Below are 23,153 nucleotides of genomic sequence, written 5' to 3'. Positions count from 1 at the left end.
GCAAGATGGTTTTCCTTTTTTGGTGATTTTTATTGGCTTTACTTACACTAAGTGATGTTTATATGCCTGTTAATCAAATAGTTCGACGAAAGCGATAGACAATTTAAGTAGAATTTCATGGTGGACTTGTGTGATTGTGTCTGAAATTGTAATTTTAAGATAGATTTGCTTGATTTTGATTGCTCAAATTTATTTGTCCTAAAGTAAATGTATCACAACAATACTTTTTGGGTTACTGATATTGTTGGGTACCTTAGAATAATTGTTAGAACTCTAAGCCATATGGTTGTGGTTGTAAGAAAATGTTTGCTCTACTCTCTGCCTTCTACAACACTCTAATAGGTAACATTGGTTACACATTTTTGGATTGGATATTAGCTTTAGGATGTTGATTAGAATGACAAAATTTTGTATAACCTTATACACATTCTTATGCAGTGACCACATGGCACTTCTTAAAGCTTTTGAAGGATAGAAGGATGCAAACCGTAATGAAAAGAGTCATGTCACCTTGCAAATGACAGAGGATATGAGAATGCAATTTGTAGATCTATTTAGCATTGGCTTTGTAAACAAATTGATAAGTGCTAATGTCCGTTCTTTTAAGATTTTCAAATTTTAAAGCATTTGATTTGCTAAAATCTTATAGTTACTAAAAACTTTTCCGTGCATCGCATGGGTTATTGACTAGTTTTTCTAATAGTTGTTTTAAGGTTTTCTTAAAATATTGTCTTTAAGTGCGTATTAGTTATGAACTTAAAAATTTACCAAAGATATCATGAAAGAGAATATGTTTGTGAGTTTAGATATTGGACAATGAAAGGGAATATGATAATCAAGGATTTAATAGAAATGAGTTTCACATACCCCATACAGCAATTGTAAGAATGGAGGAGATATACCATGCATCCGGTGCATGTATCCTCCCTCTCACATGGAAATGAATCCCACACGTGTGGGGTCCATCTTTATTTAAGAGAGAAGAAACATACACCGGATCCATGGTGTATTTTCTCATGAGTAAGGAGAATGAGAATGATTTCAGTTGGAGTCTTGCTCTGCCCTATTCTTTGGATACTCAATGCTAACTGCCTCAACACCTTTAGAGGAAGGAGGTGTTTGTGAAACTATATATCCTTACCAATAAAAGGCAGCATAAGTTACAAGAACCGTTTTAACAATGATGGAATAAAAAATGATGTACCAATATCGAATCCATCAGGTGAAGTGTAGGCCATATAGTAGAAAATCAGTATTATAGTTAGGTTCATATCTTGAGCTTTCTTGTATTACTATTAGGGCAAGAATGTTATGATTTTAATGTCCCACATGAATTAAGTGTAAGTTTAACTATGTGTTTATAAGCTCTTAAACACCCTCCCCTTGCAAGCCGATTTTCAAGGATGAATTCTACTCGCGGTTTCCTAACATTTAGTATCAGAGCCAACCACCACGTCGAGTAATCGAACGTAGCTCATTGAGTATGGGATCAAATGAGTTGTGGCTTTATGGTCAGATTTTGGAGGGGGCAACCTAGAGGCTAAATTAAAATTACTATTAGGTGAAAGGAGCCACGAAAAAGAGAAAGGGCTACCAATGGGTTAGTGTTGCTAGAGTGAGTTGTCGTGAGCTGCGGAGCGTGGTGGTATGTAATCATCAGATTTCAGTTTATTTGGTCTTTCATTTATTATTATTATTATTTTGTTGAAAGTGAGTTCAAGAAGTATACTTATACTTGGAAAATTGAAGTTTTAAAAAATTTTATATAAATAAAATAAGTTAAAAGCTAAATAAAATAGCTCGTGATGGCAGACTTTCATACAATTTTGTTATGTATTCTTGTCACTTCACATCCACTAGAATGCACTAAAGAGTCTAGGACCTTTTCAACTATGGTGGCTATATATTAAAGCCATTTTTTTTTTAATGGTAGCACAAATGTTCTAATGCGTTTGGTTTTTTTTTTTTTTTTTTTTTTTTTTGGACAAATACTCATGACATGCCAAAAATCACAAAACTATCTTGGAAACCTCAAACATGACCAAAATATTCTCGCAACAAAAAAAAAAAAAAAAAAAAACAAAACAAAACAAAATATCACTCTAATATGACCAAATTTAATGGTTTTGATGCTTCTATGGTAATTTTCAAAGTTTCTAAGTATTTTAGTCATTTGGAAGGTTTCAATAATATTTTACGTCATTCTTTGTATTTTAGCACCATTTTGTTCATTTTTAGTTTTTTTTTTTTTAAATTAATTTTGAAAGTTAAAAAATGTAGCCATTTTCAAAATTTTAAGGTTTTATGGGTATTTCAGTTATTTTAAGGTTTTAGGGATATTTTGATCAGTTTAAAAGTTTTTTAGAGGGTATTTTAGTAATTTTTTATACTATTATTTAAGGGGCTTCCCCTGTTTGGACCGGATTTTTTTTTTTTTTTTGGTTCCAAAATACCCTTACCCTGTATACCCTACATTTAAGTAGGGGCAAAACATGGTTAAAATGCTTCTTTAACTCCCACATAAAACACTATCTACAAAATAGGACCACACTCCCACTACACTCATGTTGGTTTTCAAACTCAAATTGGTTCTTCTTCAGTTCTCCAATTCTCTCAATTCCGTGTTAATATTCTTTTCACCATTATCATCATTTTTTCTATTTGCTCTGCTCAAATTTGCACCCGCTCAATGGTATGTGTATATCAATGTACATTGGTCTTTTCTATTTTGGTTTTCTAATTCATGAACAACTTCTTATATTCTAGAAACAAATCAAATATTTCAACCTCACCTTTAATTTCTTTCACATATTTCTTCAAGGAACATGTACTGGGATGTCTATCTTCAAGATTTTCGTATCTAAACTTCAAGGAATGCGCACTAAGGTGTTGATCTTCAAGATTTTCATGTGCTCTATTCTCCAACTCCAATAGACTGTTTGGACTTTGGACTTGAAGTGTAGTCAACCGCCAAAATGTAAGTATCTTTGATCACCTCTATTTTGGATGTCTCATGCTTGTTGGGTTCTCTTTGTTACATTTGCTTTTATGAGTTGTCATTCAATATTTAGTTTCATGTATTTGGTTTATATTTGGTTTCCTTATTTTGTTATCATTTTTTTTTTTTTTTATCATTATCTTTTCCATATCATTATCTTATCTTTAAAAAAAAACTCTAACATCCTCTCACATTTTCTTATATTCCTATTGTTTTGTTCACAACTCATATTAGAACTCTTTCAACGTGAATATAAGAAAACATTATCAACTCATATTAGAACTCTTTCAACTTGAATATAAGAAAACGTTTTCAACTCATATTAGTTGAAAACGTGAATATAAGATATGAGTTCTTATATTCACGTTTTCAAATATGAGTTATATTTGAACTCAATCTTATATTCACGTTTCTATTTGAACTAAATCTTATATTCACATTTTTAAATATGAGTTCTATTTGAATTCAAATTACTTTTTTAAAACTCAAATTGATATTTTTTTTAGAAAAAAATTTAGTTGAACGTTGACTTAGAGTTTAGGAAAAAAAAAATCTTATTCTTTTATTGTGATTTAGAGTCTAAGGCTGCGTTTGTTTAAGTGTAAAATATTTTCCGAGTGAAAAATGTTTTCAGGTGAAAATGTTTTCGGGAAAAGAAAATATTTTCTAGTGTTTGGTTGCATTTTGAAAATTTTATTAGAAAATATTTTCAAGTGTTAGGTAACATGCATTCTAAAAAATACAAATTTTCTACTGGTTTCTCATATTTTCTCAGCTTCCAAACAAATTTATAATAGAAAATTGCAAGATATAAACTTTTTAAAGAAACAAAAATCAAAATAAAACCATTAAACTTTCAAACTCGATCAAACAGAGAGGGGGAGGAAGAAAGAGTGAGAGATTGAGGGAAAGAGAGTGGTAGATCGAGTGGGGCTGTGTGGCGAGGGGTGGTTCTGGGCATCACCGACGAGGATGGGTTTGAACAAGGACGACGATCTGACCGGCAAGGATGTGCTTAGGTTCTTTAGGTGTAGTGTGCTTGAGAGATAGATCGGGAAAGAGAGAGATCGGTACCAACGGAGGATGGCGGCAGCTAGATCGGGTGGGTGTGGATCGGGTAAGGTGGGTGTGGGTTTGCCGAAATGGGGATTGGGTTATGTGGGTAGATAGGTAGCTTAGATGTGATTCGGAGCTCATGGATGAGGGTAGCTTGGATGATGGTGGTGGTGGTGGATCGGAGACATGCAGCGATGAGGTTGAGTGGATGCGATCTCGCTAGTGCTAAGGTGCGACAAGCCGGTGCTGGGGTGCGATCTTAGTGGTGCTTTAGGCTGCGCAATCTCGCCGGTGCTGGGGTGTGACGAGGTCGGTGCAATCTGGGGTTAGGGGCGACGGTGCGATCTCGCCGGTGCTAGGTTGCTTCTGGTGTGATCTCTCCTTGCTGTTTCTCTCTCTCTTCTATTTTCCTGGGGTGGAAATCATTTGAAGATAAAATAAAACTTGAAATGGTTTTACGGGTGAGAGGGCATATTTTATGGTCAACAGAAATGATTTTCCATTTGACCCAATTTTCCATGCATAACCAAACACATAGCAGGGTGTAAATTGTTTTCCCGAATTCATTTTTAGCCGAAACAAATGTAGCCTAAAAGGGAAAAAAAAAATCTTTTAACTCCCGCGTAAAATAATGTCTACAAAATAGGGCCACACTTTTCTTTTATTTGGTCAATTTGATGAGTGTTTAATATTTTCTTTAATTAATGACTCTTTTTTAAAGAGTGGTAATAATATATATATATATATATATATTTTTTTTTTTTTTTTTGTGTGGCTATTGGGTTTGACTAATCATTTTAGTGTATGTGTTTTAAGTGGTGCTCTCTTTTCCTCCTATTATTTTTTTCCCTGTTGTTTTTCTTACATTTAAGCCTTACTCTCTATTTTTTTTGTATTTTTTTTAGGGTGACATATCAACAATTTTGTTAAATTGCATAGCAGACACATTGGATAAATTTGGGTGAGCGAAGTAGTAGTCAATCTATCAAGTAGTTGTTAATGACCATTTTTTGTAAATATCCTACCATATGAAATTTAATATTGTCCTTTGTTTTTTTTTTTTTTTTTTTAATTTGAAAATTTTGTGTCTAAGCTTTATAATGATAGAGATTAATTATAATAGAACGGGAATAATAAAAATTACTTATCATATATATATATATATATATATATTTTTTCCTTTTTATTTATTATTAAAAATTGGTCTTTAAAAAATGAATGCTTATCTACAATGTCAAGTGTGTAGTATTAAAGAAATTGTTTCCCCTATCCAAAAAATAATAATAATTGTTTCCAAGTAAAGCTTAGCTTGCATGTGATGAGAAACATAAGAATCGTGGAAGAAATCTGTGAACTTGCTTTCATCCGGAATCAGAATGTAGTTATGGATGTGTACTTAGCGCCTATTTTTTAGGATTAAATAACTACCATTTTTTAAAATTTTATTAAAAAAATTTTTGAGTATACAACGTGAGAGTCTTTAGCATTTGAAAATTGTGTTATGGATGTCCACTAAGTAAAGAGTCTTTAGCTACCTTTTAGGACTAAGGGGCTATCTTTTAGGAATTTTTTTTTTTTTTTTTTTTTTTTTTTTTTTTTTTTTTTTATAAAAAATTTGACAACTCTCATTTAAAAGAAAAAAATGATAATTGTGACACTCTATGACCAATATATCTTTTTATGTCATTAAAAAGTTCACAATCCAAAAGAAATAATTTTCATTCATTAAACTTTTGGGCTTGGGTTCAAAAAAAAAAAAAAAAATAGATACATCAAATAAATTACATCACTTGATATTAAACTTAGAAAATTGGTGGACTCATGGTATTCTTAGTGTTTCAGTAAATTAATTCTATATAAATTTTCTTTTACTTCAATTGAGCCTTAATCTTATTTCTAGCTTTATGAAAATTAAGGGCACGCTTGGTATACTGTAATGATTATTACATAGAAATAGGAATAAGTATTATAAGGAATACATTAAGTTGGAATGTAATAAGTATTACTATTCATTAATTTGGTGATCATTTAGGAATAAAATCCTGAATATGCATCTACAATTTAGTAGAATATAAAAAGAAGATGTAATTAAATTATTTTAAAGTCAAATTTCCTAAAATACACTTATTTTAAGGTGTTCAAAATAGAGCTAATAATTAACAACAAGGAAAATTTATTTTCTTTCCTTTTGAAGATATGGCAACTAATGGCTTTTTAGGAAATTTTTTTAAAAAGTTATTACATAAGGTGAAGAAATAGATATTCAGTACTTTTGATAAGGAATAGTTATTCCTCATTTTAAAAAATAGCTATTCATAAGGAATAACTATTCATTGTAATAAAAATATAACCAAACAACTGAATAGTTATGCTATAGGAATATCTATTACATTACAGTGTTTATTACAGTCTACCAAACGTGTCTTAAATATGAGGGTATGACTAACATTGAAAATTATATATTACACTCAAAATCGGCTACCAATCAATTTTAATCCAACCTAACAATTAAATAAATTGCTATACAAATTAAATCAAACAAAAAACTATATGCACAACAAAAAATACACAAATGTATATATCCAAAACCAAGGTACTACACAAATGTATTCAAAAGCTACTAACCTTTCTGTATTCAAGGTGTTTTAACAAATTTAATACAAATTTAATTATTTATTTATTTTAGTTATTTTTATGTTTTTTTTTTTTTTTTTTAATAAATGACTATCTTTTAAGATTATAAATAACTTCATATATAACTCCCACTAAAAAATTATTAAGAAGAATAAATTGATAGCATAAAAGCCTTTTCTATTAAAAAAACTAGCCTCTGAACACGCATTCATGCGTGTACTCATAGGCTCTTCTATTTTATTTTATTTTTTTGTGGAAAAAAGTTAATAATTTGCATCAATTATAATTTGGAATTACTACATTTTTCAATCACAAAAAAATTTTAGGGGTGTGCACGTGCTCAGAGGCTAGTTTAAAATAAAGTGGCTAGGATTTTTCCTTTTCATGTATTGTTAAAAAAATAAAAATAAAAAACAAGCAGTTTCATCAAAGCCTGTTGAGTTCAAACAGTATGCAAGATCATGAATTATCTTCTATATCATCTTTATGGGTGCCCGAGGACCGAGGATGAAGTTGAAGAGTTGCAATATTGGTGTGGGGATGCCACGAGCTCGAGGAGGAAGGTAACCCGAGGAGAGAAAGGGGTGAGTCAAAGGACTCTGAGGCACTCCAAGTGGAAAGAAGGATCTGAAGAAAGAGAATTAGTGAACATAAGGGAACTTTCCAGTTTGGAGTAACCTATTGCCTCCGCATCAAATGGTGGGCAACAACTTTATCAACTGCATTAATGAGGAAGTGATCTGAATAGTGTAAGTTATAACTAAGCAGACTTCTTCTACTACCTTCTTCAGATGTAAAAAGAGACAAGTGTCATGAGGGGAGATTTGTTAGGTAAAGATTGAAGGTTGAGATGTGAGGGAAGGAGGAGTATATAAGAAAAAGAGGGTTTACAGAGAAATGGATCTAGACACAAGTATCAAGATATAGAAAAGAAACAAGAAGAATAATGAGAGAGGAGAGTGAACAGTAACATTTCTTGTATAACTGTGGCCTCCTCGAGCCAGCTTGTATTGGAAAAAATGAGCTCATCCATTTAACCACTTCTTCTTTTTCTTCCTTATTTTCATCCTCGAGCAGAGCCTCCCTCTTGTTGTTTGTTTACCTTTCTTACAAATTCATTGTTTTGGGCCACGGTTGAACTGATCCAGCCACAATTCTAAGTGGGCTTGGGCAGCCAGTTTTTCAAGTCCTGTGAGAGATCGTGCCCCCGACTCGTTTTTATGATGTTAGGCCAAACCCACGTGAATGGGTGAAGTTGTGTTATTGCCTCTCAAAATGGAATTTCGACTAGTTATATTTTCCCTTTTATATTAAGGGTTTTATAATAGAGTCACCACTTATTTAATTATTGGGATAAATAAGAAAACCAAAATTGAAAAATTCCTTATTTTATTAATTTTCAATTGAATTTACATTGATCATAGGAAAATTATATGGCTTAGGTCCTAAATACAATCTAAGATAAAGTATATAGTTTTGTTTCCTAGTTACAATCTAAAAAATGAAAATTATAAGGATAAACATTGGTTTATCAACCCTTTATCTAAGTTCGGAGGCTATGTTACAAAGTGAGAAGGTGTTAGGCACCCGCCTTACCCGGTGAAACCGATCTTCTAAACTATGGTGGCTAACATTCATATCACATCATCCAATATATTATCAATCAATTTGCATGTTGAATTTAAAGTGTGTGCATGTGATAAACCCTAATTCAATTTATTAAGCATTTCATTTGAATTGAAAAATAAATTCTAGTGAATGTGTGTGGATGGTGATATCCTAAATTTAAGAATTATTAAACAAACATATTTTTCATGTTTTTGATGTGGATTTAAGATCGAAACTAATGTTATGCATGAACATATGATGAACAACCAAAAACATATGAAAAACATGTAAGAACAATTAAGAACATTCAAACATGCTTTAATCTTAAATTCTTATCATGGCAACACAAAAAACCAATTAGGGAAAGTGATTATACCTTCATGCAAGATTCATATGGTGGAGGAGATGACTCTTGAGGGAGGTCATAAGAGTGGAGGAAAAGAAGAGTTAGGAGAGGAAAAATAAGTGTCACTTAATACCTTGAGTCTTAAGAAGACCAAGATATAACAAGACTACTCAACTTCCTAAAACTCAAGAGAGGAGAAGATATGGGGTTTTTTTCCTTTCAAATGGAGGAGATGGGGGGTTTATATAGTAGTGGTTGAGGAAATATGAATGGAATGCTATTTAATGAGGATTAACAAAGAATCATGAACCTAGACCTCATTTTAGCATTTGGAAAAATATGGTGTATTAAATGTAGAGATTGGTAGGAGTGAGGAACAAGCAAAGTTCGGTTTTCCCGTAACTATTGTAACAGCCTGTAGAGTCAATTTCAAAAAAATCATATCTTACTCAATATTGATTGAAATTGTGTCATTCTTGTGCTCAAATTGAAACCCTGAATGTCTAGTTTCTGGGAAAATTAATCTCATTCATAGTGTCAAAATATTCTGAGAGATATTAATGAAATAGTGAGCAGAGGTCATTTGTTAAAAAACAATTTCAGCACAATTAGCATTAATAGATCCAAAATTAGTTTCTAATTAACATTAATAGGCTACAATCACTTCCATTTCAGATCTAATTAGTTCCAAATTTACCCTAATTAAAAGATAATTGCACAAATTACTCATTGAATGATTAATGTTTAACTATCTAGTTAATTAGGCGTGTGCAACCCTACCATAAAATATAGTCCTAACTAATCAAATTATGACACATCATTGATCTCAAATTGATTATACTTATAAAAAATTTAAATCAATTATTTATAATCACATATAGTCGGACTCAATTTGTGATAGTGCATCTCAGCCATTAAAACTTGATTTGATGATAACTTGATTTGATGATAACTTTCAATTTGGTGGTCCGATTAGGACTTATGACCAATCGATTTGATTGTTACAATATCAAGATTATTTTGGTGAAATAAGATTAAGAATCTAATGACTAAAATCAAGAGGGATATTTCTAAGGCAAAATTACCATTTTACACTCTATATGAGGTTAAATGCGGGTTGCAAAATGAGGTGTCAACAGGTCCTTACAATCTTCATTTAATTTCTCATTTTATATATTTCTTGAATATTTTTGAACATCTTTGGTAAGCATTTAAAAACACAGGCTTATGAGTCGTTACATCAGAGCCTATTGAGCTCAAATGTTATGTGAGATCATGAATTATCTTTTATATCATCTTCATTTAATTTCTCATGTTTGCTTATGGATGTTAATTTAAAATAAAGTGGCTAAGATTTTTCCTTTTCATGTATTGCAAGAAAAAAAGAAAAAAGAAATTAAAAAATAAGTGGTTTCATCAAAGCCTGTTGAGTTCAAACGATATGCGAGATCATGAATTATCTTCTATATCATCTTCATTTTATTTCTCATGTTTGCTTAAGGATGTTAATTTAAGATAAAGTGGCTAGGATTTTTCCTTGTCATGTATTGTAAGAAAAAAAAGAAATTAAAAAAAAATCAGATTAATAGAAATGGAAAAATAAAAACAAACGTTATATTAAAAACAATTGCAATTTAGGAAAAATAAAATGTGATTTAAAATAAAGTGGCTAGGATTTTTCCTTGTCATGTATTGTAAGAAAAAAAGAAATTAAAAAAAAAAAAAAACAGATTAATAGGAATGAAAAAAAAAAAAAAACGTTATATTAAAAACAATTGCAATTTAGGAAGAATAAAAAGTGGAGATGCGGGGTATCGATCCCCGTACCTCTCGCATGCTAAGCGAGCGCTCTACCATCTGAGCTACATCCCCATTCCCATCACATAGTATCATTGAACCTTTGTAATCAATTTTATTACAATTTTCAATTCATTTGAAGTCAGTTTATACCACTCCCTCTGAAGCTCATACAGGAGAGTGAAAGAGATCACAAATCACAAAAATGTTGAGACGTCTACTGCTCCAAGCTCCCACTTCTTGTCGTCGACTCTCCAATGCTAACCGCTACTCCGCACCATCACATTCACCTCGTTTCTTTTCCTCTTCTTCATCGTCCCAAAGCCCGAACAGTTCTTTCATCGAACACCTAGAGGACAATGCAAACCACTCCACTTCTCCTCCTTCAGCCACCGTCTCCGTCGACCGCTCCGGCCTCTACAACCCACCTGGTAACAATCAATCTCAATAACAACTCTCTCTCTCTCTAGCTTTCTTACACATATATACATATACGTATTTGTAGTGGGTGAATTTTGAATATGACAGAGCATTCTCATGAGCCTACTTCGGACTCCGAGCTCGTCAAGCACCTCAAAGGCATTATCAAGGTTCGCAATTCGTTCATTTTTCACTCTTTAATGTTTTGCATTTTTCTGTGTGTAAACAGTGCGGTTTTTTTGGTGTGAATGTGTGGACGTTGACATTATCATCAATATGAAATTGACAAGCTCATTATGGAAAATACCCTTTCTTTCTTTTTTCCTGGTTGTCTCTGATTGAAATTCAATACTAATTTTAATGGGTTTGGCACTTCGGAACTAATGGAGGTATAGAGTGGTTACTTTTTTTTTTTTTTTTTTTATTGGAACTAAAGGAACAAAATATTAGTTAATGATTTTGATTGCGGGGTTTGTGTTCGATTATGTTTTGTATGTCATTGCTCAATTCAGTTATAAGAAGAAACTGAATATCAAAAAATTGTGACACTTTGAAATTGAATTTCACTTGCTTTTATTTCTGGTTCCGCGATAAATTCAAATTATAGAGTTTGGTATGTTGGTGCTACTCTGGTAATTTCTGTTTCTACTTAGCATTTAAATGTGCCTTAATTGTTCTGTTTGTATAAGGGAATGGCTTGTAGTTGTGATCTTAGTCCTTGTTACTTTTGTGTTCTCAGTTCCGTGGTGGGCCAATTTCGATTGCTGAGTACATGGAGGAAGTTTTGACAAATCCTAAGGCTGGTTTCTACATTAATCGGGATGTGTTTGGAGCAGAGGGTGATTTTGTAACCTCCCCTGAAGTAAGCCAAATGTTTGGGGAGGTAAGTTTTTACTATTGAACTTCCAGTCGCTCATATCTCCTCTCAATTTTCTGAGGATTTTCTTGGACAGATTAGGAAAAAGAACAAATTTTTTTTGAATAAGTTACGAAAAATTTTATTAGAAAAAAGCAAACCTAGTACACCGCCGGTGTACTAAGAGAGAAGTACAATCAATTCAAAATACAATAATCAAACAAGTGCAAGAGAGAAAAACAAGGGGGAGACAGAAAAGCTGCAATCCAATCCAACAAAGTACGGAAGAAGAAGGCTTTAATTTCTAGGAAAAGGAACATTATTATCTGAGTTGCTTTCATTTTTGAAGATTTGCAATCAAGAAGAATGATTTCTCATGTCCTGCTTATGTAACTTCAGATGGTTGGTGTTTGGGCCATGTGCCTGTGGGAGCAAATGGGACAACCAAATAAAGTTAACCTTGTTGAGCTGGGTCCAGGACGAGGAACTCTGATGGTTGATCTTCTTCGTGTAAGTGACCACATTCCTTGTCATGCTTCTTTATTGGATTTTTGTTTTTTGATTAATCATTAATGTTCAAGTGAAAACATTAGTTTTTCTTCACATTCCTTCATCTTTCTTGGATTTTTGTTCTTCTTGTTGTTGTTTAATTAATAAGCATATGGCATGGGTTCAAGTTTTAGGTTGAAGAACTGTAGCTTTTATTGTAGGGTGCCTCCAAATTTAAGAACTTCACTGAATCATTACAAATACATATGGTGGAATGTAGCCCAACACTGCAGAAGCTTCAGCACAGCAACTTGAAATGCAAGGATGAAGATAATACCGATGACAAGGTTAACAAAGGAAGTGTCAGCACATTGACTGGGACTCCTGTGACATGGCATGCTGCACTGGAACAGGTTCCTTCAGGATGTATGAAAATATCTAAAACAAGCAGACACACACAATAGTGTTCAAGTCAATAGATAGATTCTTATATGTGTGTGTGTGTGTGTGATTAATGTTTGTATGTGTTCTGAAAATTGAGTAAAAAGATCTCTCAGCTGCTCTCTCTTTTTATCTCTCTAGATAGTAGATATTAATTTTCTATCCCTAGACAAAACTTTTGTTCTGTAATCTCATAGGATGATATTTGAGGACATGAACCAGATGTTCAGGGTATCATCCTATGAATCACTTGTTTCTTACATTACCTCATGTTTTCCTTTTTAAAGGTTTTGTGCTGCAATTGCAATCATACTAGGCAAAGAGACTATTAGATGTTTGATGTCAGTTCTTTGGAGGCAGATGTTTTATTTACAATTCTGCAAATCAGCTGTGATTGGCAAGCAGAATGCCTGATTTGACAGCAATGATGCTATTGTTATATTCTACAAGCAATTCAATTTGATAGAGATTTCGAGTTACCGTGTCTAATATTTATGAAATGCTGAATGTATTATCATATTGGAGAAGTTTCTCTGTTGACCAGGCTTTATAATTGTATGGCCTAATGCATATCTTCATTATCAATTCTGATTTTGACTCTGAGGGATATTACCAAACTGTGTCCTGTTTTCCTGTATTTTTAAGAGTCAATGTGATGGTTTGTTTTCCTATCTTCCTGACCAACTTTTCCTCTACTTCCTCGAATTCCAGTGCCTACAATCATCATTGCCCATGAGTTTTATGATGCTTTACCAGTTCATCAATTTCAGGTTTGTCTTATTAATTTGAGTTGTTCTGGATGATAGTTGTGTCTCTTGTTATATTATATATAATTACCATCAATGACAGGAAACTTATGCAAACTGTTATTTGTATGAAAATGGGAGAGATAGAGGTTTAATCAAATCCCTAGGTTAATATTGGATATTCATGTGTTGTATCATAATTCTATGAAACCTTAGCTGTTCCTTGACTTTTTTTAGTCTAGTTTAGTCACATGTTGTACTATATTTCTGCTTTAATCTTGTTTATTTAGTGGCTGTTATTATATTTCATACAAGATTGTTCTTTATGGTTCATCAACAATGAGCCATTATGTCATCTGTGTAATAAGTTAAAAGAAATAGTTAATCATAATAGATAGTTCAAAATTTATGATGATAGCTTACTAGCACATAAACTTCACCCTGCAAAACTATGACAATAATGTGGTTTATGCCCCCAGTAGTCCCCCCACTTTAGATGAAGTGAAAATGTGAGGAATGTTATACAACCTCCAAACTAGTTTCCAAATAAGGAAGAAATTAAGGGATATACATTCATGTGTATTTGACTTTGACCATTTATATATGTTTCCTAGGCTAAGATTCCCATCTCTATGGTATATGTTTTGGATGAATGAGTTCCTTTGTGTAGGGTACAAACTAGCTGTTAATCTACAGCAAGTAAAGTGAAGCTGCTAGCAAAATACAAACTGGAACCATAAGAAGGCAACCAGCTAACCATAGCTCTAGCTCAAATGGCATCTCATTCCATTATGAGAACAAGGTGTAGGGTGAAGTCGTGGGCTCATGAGTCTCATGATGCACTGGATGCATGTGTAACTTACTAATAAAGAAAAAAAAAAAAAAGTAACTATCTAGCCAGCCAAGAAAGAAATCTGTGCTTAGGCACTTCTTTTGAAATCAAATGAGATGCCACCTGTTGACTCTAGGTGAAGTACTGTGATAACCTCTCAAGTAGCTGCAAAAAAAAAAAAAAAAAAAATTATGGTTTTGAAGGTTTACAGAATTTTTTTTCATTATGCCCATTAGGTTTAATACTAGTGACTCTCTGTTATATCTTCTTGTTTGCATGGGCATACTTCAACTACTTTCTCATCCTGGATTTATCTTCAACTACAGAAGGCTTCTCGGGGCTGGTGTGAGAAGATGGTTGATGTGGCAGAAGATTCATCGTAAAGATCTAGAACTTTATCTGACATTAGCCTCTATGCAGATGCAAATGCTAAACAAATTAATTATTTGATACTCTTTACATAATATCGGTCAGGTTTCGTTTTGTTCTATCTCCTCAGCCTACACCTGCAACTCTGTTCCTGATGAAGCGCTGCAAGTGGGCTGCGACTGAAGAGATAGCAAAGCTTGATCACATTGAGGTTTGCCCCAAGGCAATGGAGTTGACCCAAACCATTGCCGATAGAATAAGCTCTGATGGAGGTGGGGCTCTTATAATTGATTATGGATTGAATGGAGTAGTCTCAGATAGTCTGCAGGTCTGTTACCTTGCTGTTTTATTTTTATTGTACTGTTTCCATTATATCAGAGGATGAATTCTTCATGTTTGGTCCATCAGCAGTTATTTAGTTTACCATAAAATGTTTGGATCTTTTTGCTGAGATATACTCTTTTCTTGTTTTTTCTCCCCTCTTATTAGTTTTCCCAATATAACATTATCTGCAGGCAATTCGAAAACATAAGTTTGTCGACATTCTGGATAATCCTGGATCTGCTGATCTCAGTGCATATGTTGATTTTGCTTCCATCCGGCACTCTGCTGAGGAAGCTTCAGGTGCATGTCCCCATTGCATTTGTTGTAGCTACATTTTCCTTTCTCAATCTCTCCCTCTCTCTCCCTTGAAAAAGTAAAGGAGGAACAGAGAATCAGAGCTAAATTTCAATATTTTAACATTTTACAGGAGATGTTTCTGTCCATGGCCCAATGACTCAGTCTCAGTTTCTTGGTTCTCTTGGGATAAACTTCCGAGTGGATGCTTTACTTCAGAATTGCACAGATGATCAAGCTGAGTCCCTCAGAACTGGATACTGGCGTCTGGTGGGTGAAGGTGAAGCCCCCTTCTGGGAGGGACCTGATGAAGAGGCGCCTATAGGAATGGGTACCCGGTATTTGGCAATGGCTATTGTAAACAAGAGGCAAGGTGTTCCGGTTCCATTTCAGTAAGGTCTGTTATAGCATGGCATTTGTTATGTTATATGTACATTAGAACTTTAAGCCATCACCAAACCAACTTGTTCAGTTTTGGCTATTGGTTGTTAGGTGGCATCTGATTTTGTAGTTTGAGGTTCCCTTATATTCAGCTACTCTATCCAATTTTTAGTGAATAATGTCATAAAGTGGTTGTCTGCACGTTAAAAGGTAAATTTTATGGCTCATATCTACATTCCATTGAAATGTATAGTTCTCTTCAGCGTCATGAAAACATACATGCCTGAATTCTTTGATGGAGCTTAAAGAATTCTCAAACACACGGGTGTGGCTGTGAGTACACACATACTTGCTGATAGTGGAGTTGCTAATTCCATCTTCATCTTCAAGCACCTTGTAAAGTGTACAAGATCATTTACATTGGTTGGTGGATGGTGGTTGCTTTTAAGTCCTAAATTGATCCTATCACAATTCACAATAGATGATTTTTTTGAAAGGGAAAAGATGCAAATCTGCTGGAATTAATGACAGACTTCTCTGTTTTTCACCGAAGAAGACGTTTTTGCTTGTGATGCAACAAAAAGCTGAATTTTCCGCTATGAACCACAAATTAACGTCAGTCATTTAATTTTTATAAAGTTAATCCAGTGGCCACTGAGATCTTAACTATGAATTAGCAATCAAAACTTTTGGTGGAGATGCAAAAGAAATCCTTAAACAGGCAAGCCTTGGTGAGATGAATTTCTATCCTCCCTTTGTTTTTTAGTCCATCTTGAAGGAAACACATGGCTCCACGTTGATATTTTCAGGTCTAGTTAAGCACCGCTCATATTTTATAGTGGGTGCTTTTTCTTGTATCTGATATTCTTCCAAAAAAGACCTTTCATTTACAAAAAGTCATTAATGATGCGACTTTTGCACTTAGGAAATTGGAATGCTTTCTATCTAGCTAAACAAAAAACAAAACATAAACCTTAGTCGTGTTAGAACTCTTTATTCTGCACTATTAGTGACTGTAACATTGAGGATCTCCCAAATCCAGCTCCATATATATGATAAAATAGCATTGAACAGTAGCTACGTTGGCCTTGCTTAGCATTCCTCATTGAGAAGCCCAATCTATGAGATTACTACACTTGCATAGTTGCATGAATAGAAATGTCCATAAAGATTACTACACTTGTATGAATAGAAATGTCCATTAAGTTAGGAGGCCTTTTAGCATTCCTCACTCCTCTGATAGGATCTTATTAATAATTCCCTCCGAGACTGGTTTGTAAAGAGCATGCATTGGTTTTTTCTTCATGAAAAACGTACATGCATGATAATATCTGCCTTAAACACTCTCATTCCCATATGCTTTCACTTCTTTCATATCATATAAATGGTGCTCATTAGTCATTATCTTGTTAGTGATTCCACAAGAGCTGTCATTGAATTATTTCGGAATTATTACTTTCTTTTTGGGACCTTAAATTATTTGAGCAGTCAGGTTAACTTGTAGTTAAGGATAGTATGAATTCCCTTCTTGTTCACTTCTACCTTTTGCCTTTTCTTAATGTGGATAATTTTACCGTAATTGGCTTAAACGTCATATAATGTGCAAGATGTTTTGCACCACACACCGGTACAAGGCTACCAGGGTCCAGGTTCACTATCATTCACCATATGCATGGATTGCCAACTGTCTACAACTCAAAAAGCAATATCACTTAGCTAGTAATGGTAACATTACATGGATATATAGTGGTAAGCTGTCATATCATTTAAAACTTATATTCTTATATCTATTATTGTATATGGTGCTACGTCATTTAAAATTTTAGACATGACATTAAATATAATTTCAATAGTATTTTTTTTCTTGTCCTTGTTTTTCTTCAATCTTTACTCCCAAGATAGAACCAAAATTAATCCAAATGCTTTCCCACCCATTACTACTAGGGACAACTTTTTAATAATGATAATGTATAAATATATATATATATATATATATATTTAATATTAGGCAAGAATGGTGATGGGGTTACCAAAAGAGAGGACATGGAAGCAAAGGCCAGGGTCTTATAATGTCCAAAGTAAGAATAAGAAAGGAAGGCCCCGAGCAAGGGTGTCATGTTTGAGGTTCCATTGAAGATGTTGACGATTATTGCGGCTGTCACACTCTTCATGTTGAACACGGTGGTCAAGTAAACCATGAGGTTTGATAGAGTTCCAATTGTTCCAAGCATCTCAAATGTTTTATTTCCTGCATTCTTTATTATTATTTAAAATTCATTAATAAAATTAAAGAATAGAAAGAGATGGGTGTGATCAAATTAATACCACTAGCTCTATCATTTAGATTTATAATATTTAATCTAAATCATGGAATATATTAATTTGAAATGGTGAGACTAGTTGGTAAAAATGTGTACGTGCATGTGTACATGCATGTGACTATAAATATAGAGTTTGAGAGAGGCTAAATCTTCATAAGAGTGAGACAAGGAAAGAGAGAGAAATAGAAAGTAAATCGTGAGTGTGTTCCTATTAGGTAAGATTAACTGACTCAAATATTTTCTTTCTTCTTAATAAACTTTTTGTAAGTGATCAACTATTGTCTATTGTCTATTTACTCTTTACAAATTATGTCCTTAAAACCAAAACCACAGTTTAGAACTTAAAGAAAGCCACATTTCTTTTTTTCTTTTTAATTTTTGAAGAAACAAAATGGAGAAAGAGGAGGAGAATGCTGTTTCACTTGATGATGAGCCTGTAATCAACTATAGAGGAATTACAGTCATGGTCTTTATCATTGGTAAGAAAGATAACGTGATAGAGCTATTGGTATTTCATTGCACCCACCTCTTTCTTTTCTATAATTTTATTCAAAAAAAAAATGCAGGAAATGAAACATTTGAGAAGCTTGGAACAATTGGAAGTCTATCAAACCTCCTGGTTTACTTGACCACTGTGTTCAACATGAAGAGTGTGACAGCCACAACAATCGTTAACGTCTTCAGTGGAACCTCAAACATGACACCCTTGCTTGGGGCATTCCTTTCTGATTCTTACTTTGGACGTTATAAGACCTTGGCCTTTGCTTCCATCTCCTCTCTTTTGGTAACCCCATCACCATTCTTGCCTAATACTAAAAAAAAAAAAAAAAAAATACTATTATTATTATAAAAGTTGTCCCTAGTAGTTTTGGGTGGAAAAGCATTTGGATTAATTTCTGGTTCTATATATCTTGGGAGTTGAGATTGAAGAAGAAAAACAAGGAAAAAAAAAAAAAAAAAACTATCTGTGAAGAATATTTCTAGTCCAAGTTAAGACTATTGGTCAGATTTAATTCTTCCCAATTTCAAAGGTTCGTGGATCTCTTTTAATTTGCTTTATGGATCAACTTTGCAAGCAAGACTTCAATAATGCTAACAAAACTATAATTGTCTTAAGCGGTACCGATAAAGTTTTTTTTTTTTTTTTTTTTTTTTTGATTTTTTTATTATTATTATTATTTTTTTACAATATAGAATTGGAGACTTGAACCTTAATCCTTGCCTCCCACACCCCAAAAGTATTTATACTTGTAGAGTGACCACTACACTAAGGGTGCGTAGTGGTGCGTTACTGATAAAGTTAGTAGTTTTTACTTACTACTACTTATTCAAAGTTATTAATTAGTTCTGCTTACATTTTTGTTTGTTTGCTTTAATATAATTTATCTTCCAATTATTCTTCAACACAAGGACTGAAAATGAGATGCTATATTGATTTTTTTTCCTCGTTCCCTGGCTCCCTTTCTTTTACATTTTCATGAAAGTTCAAATTTTCAAATATTTTTAGAGAAAGATTGTAAAATTTTCTTTATCTCACCACTTTAATTTATCCAAATGAGACTAAATTTTATCTCATTATTGTTTCCATTAATAGAATCATATTGTCCTATATTGTTTGCCCTAGTACAGTTGTCATATCCCCCACCAAAAAAATAAAAAAAGGTTTTCATATAGTAATTGTTATCAACTTATCATTAATAAGGTAAAATCTAGTTGTCATCATATAAGGCTTATTTTCTTTTGAGTCACTTTTGAATGCAATTGATTAATAGAACCTGGAAATTGCTAAATCCCTTTAAATTTGGACCATTCGTGTCTACCATTTTAAGATTGGAGTTCCATGTATCATTTCAATTTCAGATTGAAGCCCTTAAAATTTTATGTACATTCATGTCTTATGTTCTTTCACCATGATCATCAGAACCATATGTTACAATCAATAACGTTTATTTCCTTTTTCTTCCAAGGGGCTGATAGCACTAACGTTAACAGCTGCAATCTCCAAATTGCACCCTCCACATTGTGCAACAAAAGACAGTAGCGCATGTGTCAGTCCGACGCCTGGGCAATTGGCCTTCTTGGGAGCCGGATTCAGCCTCCTAATCATCGGAGCTGGTGGCATTAGGCCATGTAACCTAGCCTTTGGTGCTGACCAATTCAATCCAGAAACCGACTCTGGCAAGAGGAGCATGCGAAGTTTCTTCAATTGGTACTATTTTACCTTCACATTTGCTGTCATGGTATCAGTAACCTTCATCGTCTATTTGCAGTCAAACATCAGCTGGGCCATTGGGTTTGTAATTCCTACGTGCCTCATGTTCATTTCATGTGTACTTTTTTTCTTGGGCTCGAGACTTTATGTTAAAGTGAAACCTAATGGAAGCCCCTTAGTGTGGCACAAGTAGTGGTGGCTGCCACTAAGAAGAGGCAGTTAAATCTGCCTCACAACCTCGAATTTAAGCCTTTCAACTATATGCCAAGCACTTCCATGAACTCCAAACTACCTTACACCGATCAGTTTAGGTAAGAAAATTTGTATCATATTTTTTTTCCTTTATAAGTGTGAGTTTAATTTGACCGAGGAAAAATGAGATTTGAACTAATAACTTCCATTTCATGAAATTGGTTTGTAGTTGATTATGATAACTTACATTGTAATTCACATTATTTTTTTGGTTAAAATATTGTTTTTGTTTCTAAACGTAGTTAAAATTATATTTTTGTCCTTTAAATTTAAAGAAGTTACATTTTTTGTCCCTTGAAATTTAAAACTTTTATATTTTGTTCCTCCGTCCACTTTTGCTAAATTATAAGGACAAAAATGAAACTTGAATAATATTTTAGGGATAAAATAAAACATAAACTATATTTGTTTTTTGTTCCAAGATATAGTTTAGGTTTTATTTTTTTTCTATTCAATTAGATACACTAACAAAAGATTTTTAACAAAGGTGAACTAAAGAACGAAATGTATGATATTTTAAATTTTTAGAGATGAAAATTGAACTTTTTAATATTAAAACAAAATAGAACATGTAATATTTCAAAGATGAAAAATATTTTTGTCTATTTATTTATTTTTTAGATAATATGTTTCTTTTTAATTACTTCATCTTATTACTCAAAATATCAGCAATTCATAGTGAAAGATCCTTTTTTTTTTTTTTTCAATACAAAGTTTACTCGCTTTTTCTTGCTTAATTAGTTGTTTGCAATACACTGCACACTTCTTACTAATACTAATTAGGGTAAACTACATATTTGGTCCCTATTCTTTACAACATATTTCAATTTGGTCCTTAATCTTTTAATTGTGTCAATTTAGTCCTTAACCTTTCAGTGTCGTGTCAATTTAGTCTTTGTTATTATATTTTGGATGAAAATTGATGACATGCCAAATGGTCAAAATAAAATTTTATTGTATTGCCACATCAATGAAAGCTGATTTTTTATTTTGGCCATTAGACGCGTTATCAATTTTCATCCAAAAATTAACAATAATGACTAAATTGACATGATACTGAAAGGTTAGGGATCAAATTGACACAATTAAAGGGTTAGGGACCAAAATGAAATATGGCGTATAAGATAGAGACCAAATCAATCCCAATGGATCAGCTGTTAACCCATGGACACTTTGCAGCTTGCAACAAGTAGAAGAAGTGAAATGCTTGGCAAGAGTAATTCCCGTTTGGGTATCATTTATAATTTTTTCCGTTATTATGTCTCAAAATAGTTATGCAGTTTTCCAAGCGCTTCAATCAGATAGACGCCTTGGCAATAGCAACTTTAAGGTTCCTGCAGCATCTTATGCAGTCTTTACCATGCTAACTGTTTCCTTGTGGATTCCAATCTATGACAAAGTTCTTGTTCCTTCTCTTCAAAAGCTCACTGGCAAAGAAGGTGGTATCACTCTTCTTCAACGAATGGGCATTGGAATTGTTCTTTCAGTTTTGACTATGCTTGTTTCTGGTTTGGTCGAAGAGAAGAGAAGAAACTCAGCTCTTACAAGACCAACACTAGGAGTTGCTCCAGGAAGTGGTGCTATATCATCCATGTCTGGCTTATGGTTAATCCCTCAACTAGTACTTACTGGACTGAGTGAGGCTTTTTGTGCCATTGGCCAAGTTGAGTTCTTCTATAAGGAATTCCCAGAGAACATGAGGAGCATTGCTGGATCAATATTCTTTTGTGGCCAGGCTTTTTCAAGCTATCTAAGTGCTTTTCTAATTTCCATAGTTAACAGGATCACTGCAAGAGCTCCGACTGGAGATTGGTTGTCACAGGATCTTAACAGAGGGAAACTAGATTACTTTTATTACATGACTGCTGCTTTAGGGGTCTTGAACTTTGGGTTCTTCTTGGTTTGTGCTAAGTGGTACAGATATAAAGGTGATGGTGAAATTAAGCTCCCAACAGATCAGTTGGCCTTTTGGAAATCTGAGAAGCATCTTTTTGAATGAGGGATATATGTATGGAAGGTCGATTTGTATATAGTAAGTGTTGGATCTACTATGGGCCCAATGTTAAATGTGTTTTGATCCAAATATTATAAAACCCAAGCCTTTGTAAAGCTGCACTTGTAAGAGAGGACAACTTAGTTGGCAGGACAAGAAAACTGGTTCTAATATGACTAGAATAAGGATTTGCTCTACAAATACCTTTTGATGTTGTGTTTTATTATATGAATATCAATTAAGTTTGCTCTTTTATCTGTGTTTAACAAATTAATGAGGAGGTGCTCCATGTAGAGTATTGAAGATTAAATATGTTACAGACAATCCCATTTGCAATATTTAAATTTGCACGAGGGAAAGGTTTTGAGTCTTTTGACACAAATATTAGAGGAGAAGAGTAAGAGTCTTTTGGCTAATTTTGCTTAAATATGAGTTTATTTGTGATATGTGTATTGTTTAAAGTTATTTAGGTGTGTGAGGATAGACGTGAATTTTAGTAGTAGTGTTGTTGAAATTGTGAGAAAAGTTGTAGGAGTGAGGAGAAAGAAATGATGTGCCTAGAGGGAGGAAAGAGAAATATTGTAGCAATACCATTGCAAAAATTAGGAGAGAAAAAAAATTTTGGAAAGAGAAATGATGTGACTAGGGGGAGGAGAGAGAAATATTGTAGCAATACCATTGCTGAGATTAGGAGAGAAAAAAATTGCAATTGTGACAATACAATTGCCTAAATATGAGAGATAATAGTAAAAAGATGAGAGAGATTTCAGCAACATGGGTGCCA

General features: G+C 33.2%; 1 protein-coding gene, 1 non-coding gene and 1 pseudogene across 3 annotated transcripts; 2 read left to right on the top strand and 1 right to left on the bottom strand.

The window, feature by feature from the left end:
* Positions 1-10,441: 10,441 nt before the first annotated feature.
* Positions 10,442-10,514, bottom strand: TRNAA-AGC (transfer RNA alanine (anticodon AGC)). The gene has a single exon. It is a non-coding gene; the product is annotated as a tRNA-Ala (tRNA).
* A 48-nt stretch (positions 10,515-10,562) lies between these two features.
* LOC126715082 (uncharacterized) lies at positions 10,563-15,818 on the top strand. 2 transcript variants are annotated; one of them, XM_050415512.1, is made up of 10 exons: positions 10,563-10,870; positions 10,968-11,029; positions 11,599-11,742; positions 12,115-12,225; positions 12,426-12,630; positions 13,357-13,415; positions 14,550-14,602; positions 14,698-14,920; positions 15,108-15,216; positions 15,344-15,818. In XM_050415512.1, exons 1-10 carry the CDS (start codon positions 10,645-10,647, stop codon positions 15,604-15,606), a joined length of 1,455 nt encoding a protein of 484 aa, XP_050271469.1. In that variant the 5' UTR covers positions 10,563-10,644; the 3' UTR covers positions 15,607-15,818. The 2 variants fall into 2 exon arrangements, with proteins under 2 accessions (XP_050271469.1, XP_050271470.1); XM_050415513.1 differs by having other exon boundaries at positions 10,724-10,870; positions 10,945-11,029.
* A 2,485-nt stretch (positions 15,819-18,303) lies between these two features.
* LOC126703593 (protein NRT1/ PTR FAMILY 2.10-like) lies at positions 18,304-22,375 on the top strand (annotated as a pseudogene).
* Positions 22,376-23,153: the final 778 nt, after the last annotated feature.

This window comes from Quercus robur, chromosome 2 (genome assembly GCF_932294415.1).
Source record: "Quercus robur chromosome 2, dhQueRobu3.1, whole genome shotgun sequence".
NCBI classification, from domain to species: domain Eukaryota; kingdom Viridiplantae; phylum Streptophyta; class Magnoliopsida; order Fagales; family Fagaceae; genus Quercus; species Quercus robur.
Note: the sequence above shows the minus strand (reverse complement) of the source record. Positions and strands in the feature narration are given on the sequence as shown.

Excerpts from the sequence above, each read along its gene's own strand:
- LOC126715082 (XM_050415512.1), top strand. The coding sequence starts at position 10,645 with ATGTTGAGACGTCTACTGCTCCAAGCTCCCACTTCTTGTCGTCGACTC. Across the intron at positions 11,743-12,114 it reads TAAGCCAAATGTTTGGGGAG|ATGGTTGGTGTTTGGGCCAT; the intron begins GTAAGTTTTTAC and ends ATGTAACTTCAG. Across the intron at positions 12,631-13,356 it reads GGAACAGGTTCCTTCAGGAT|TGCCTACAATCATCATTGCC; the intron begins GTATGAAAATAT and ends CTCGAATTCCAG.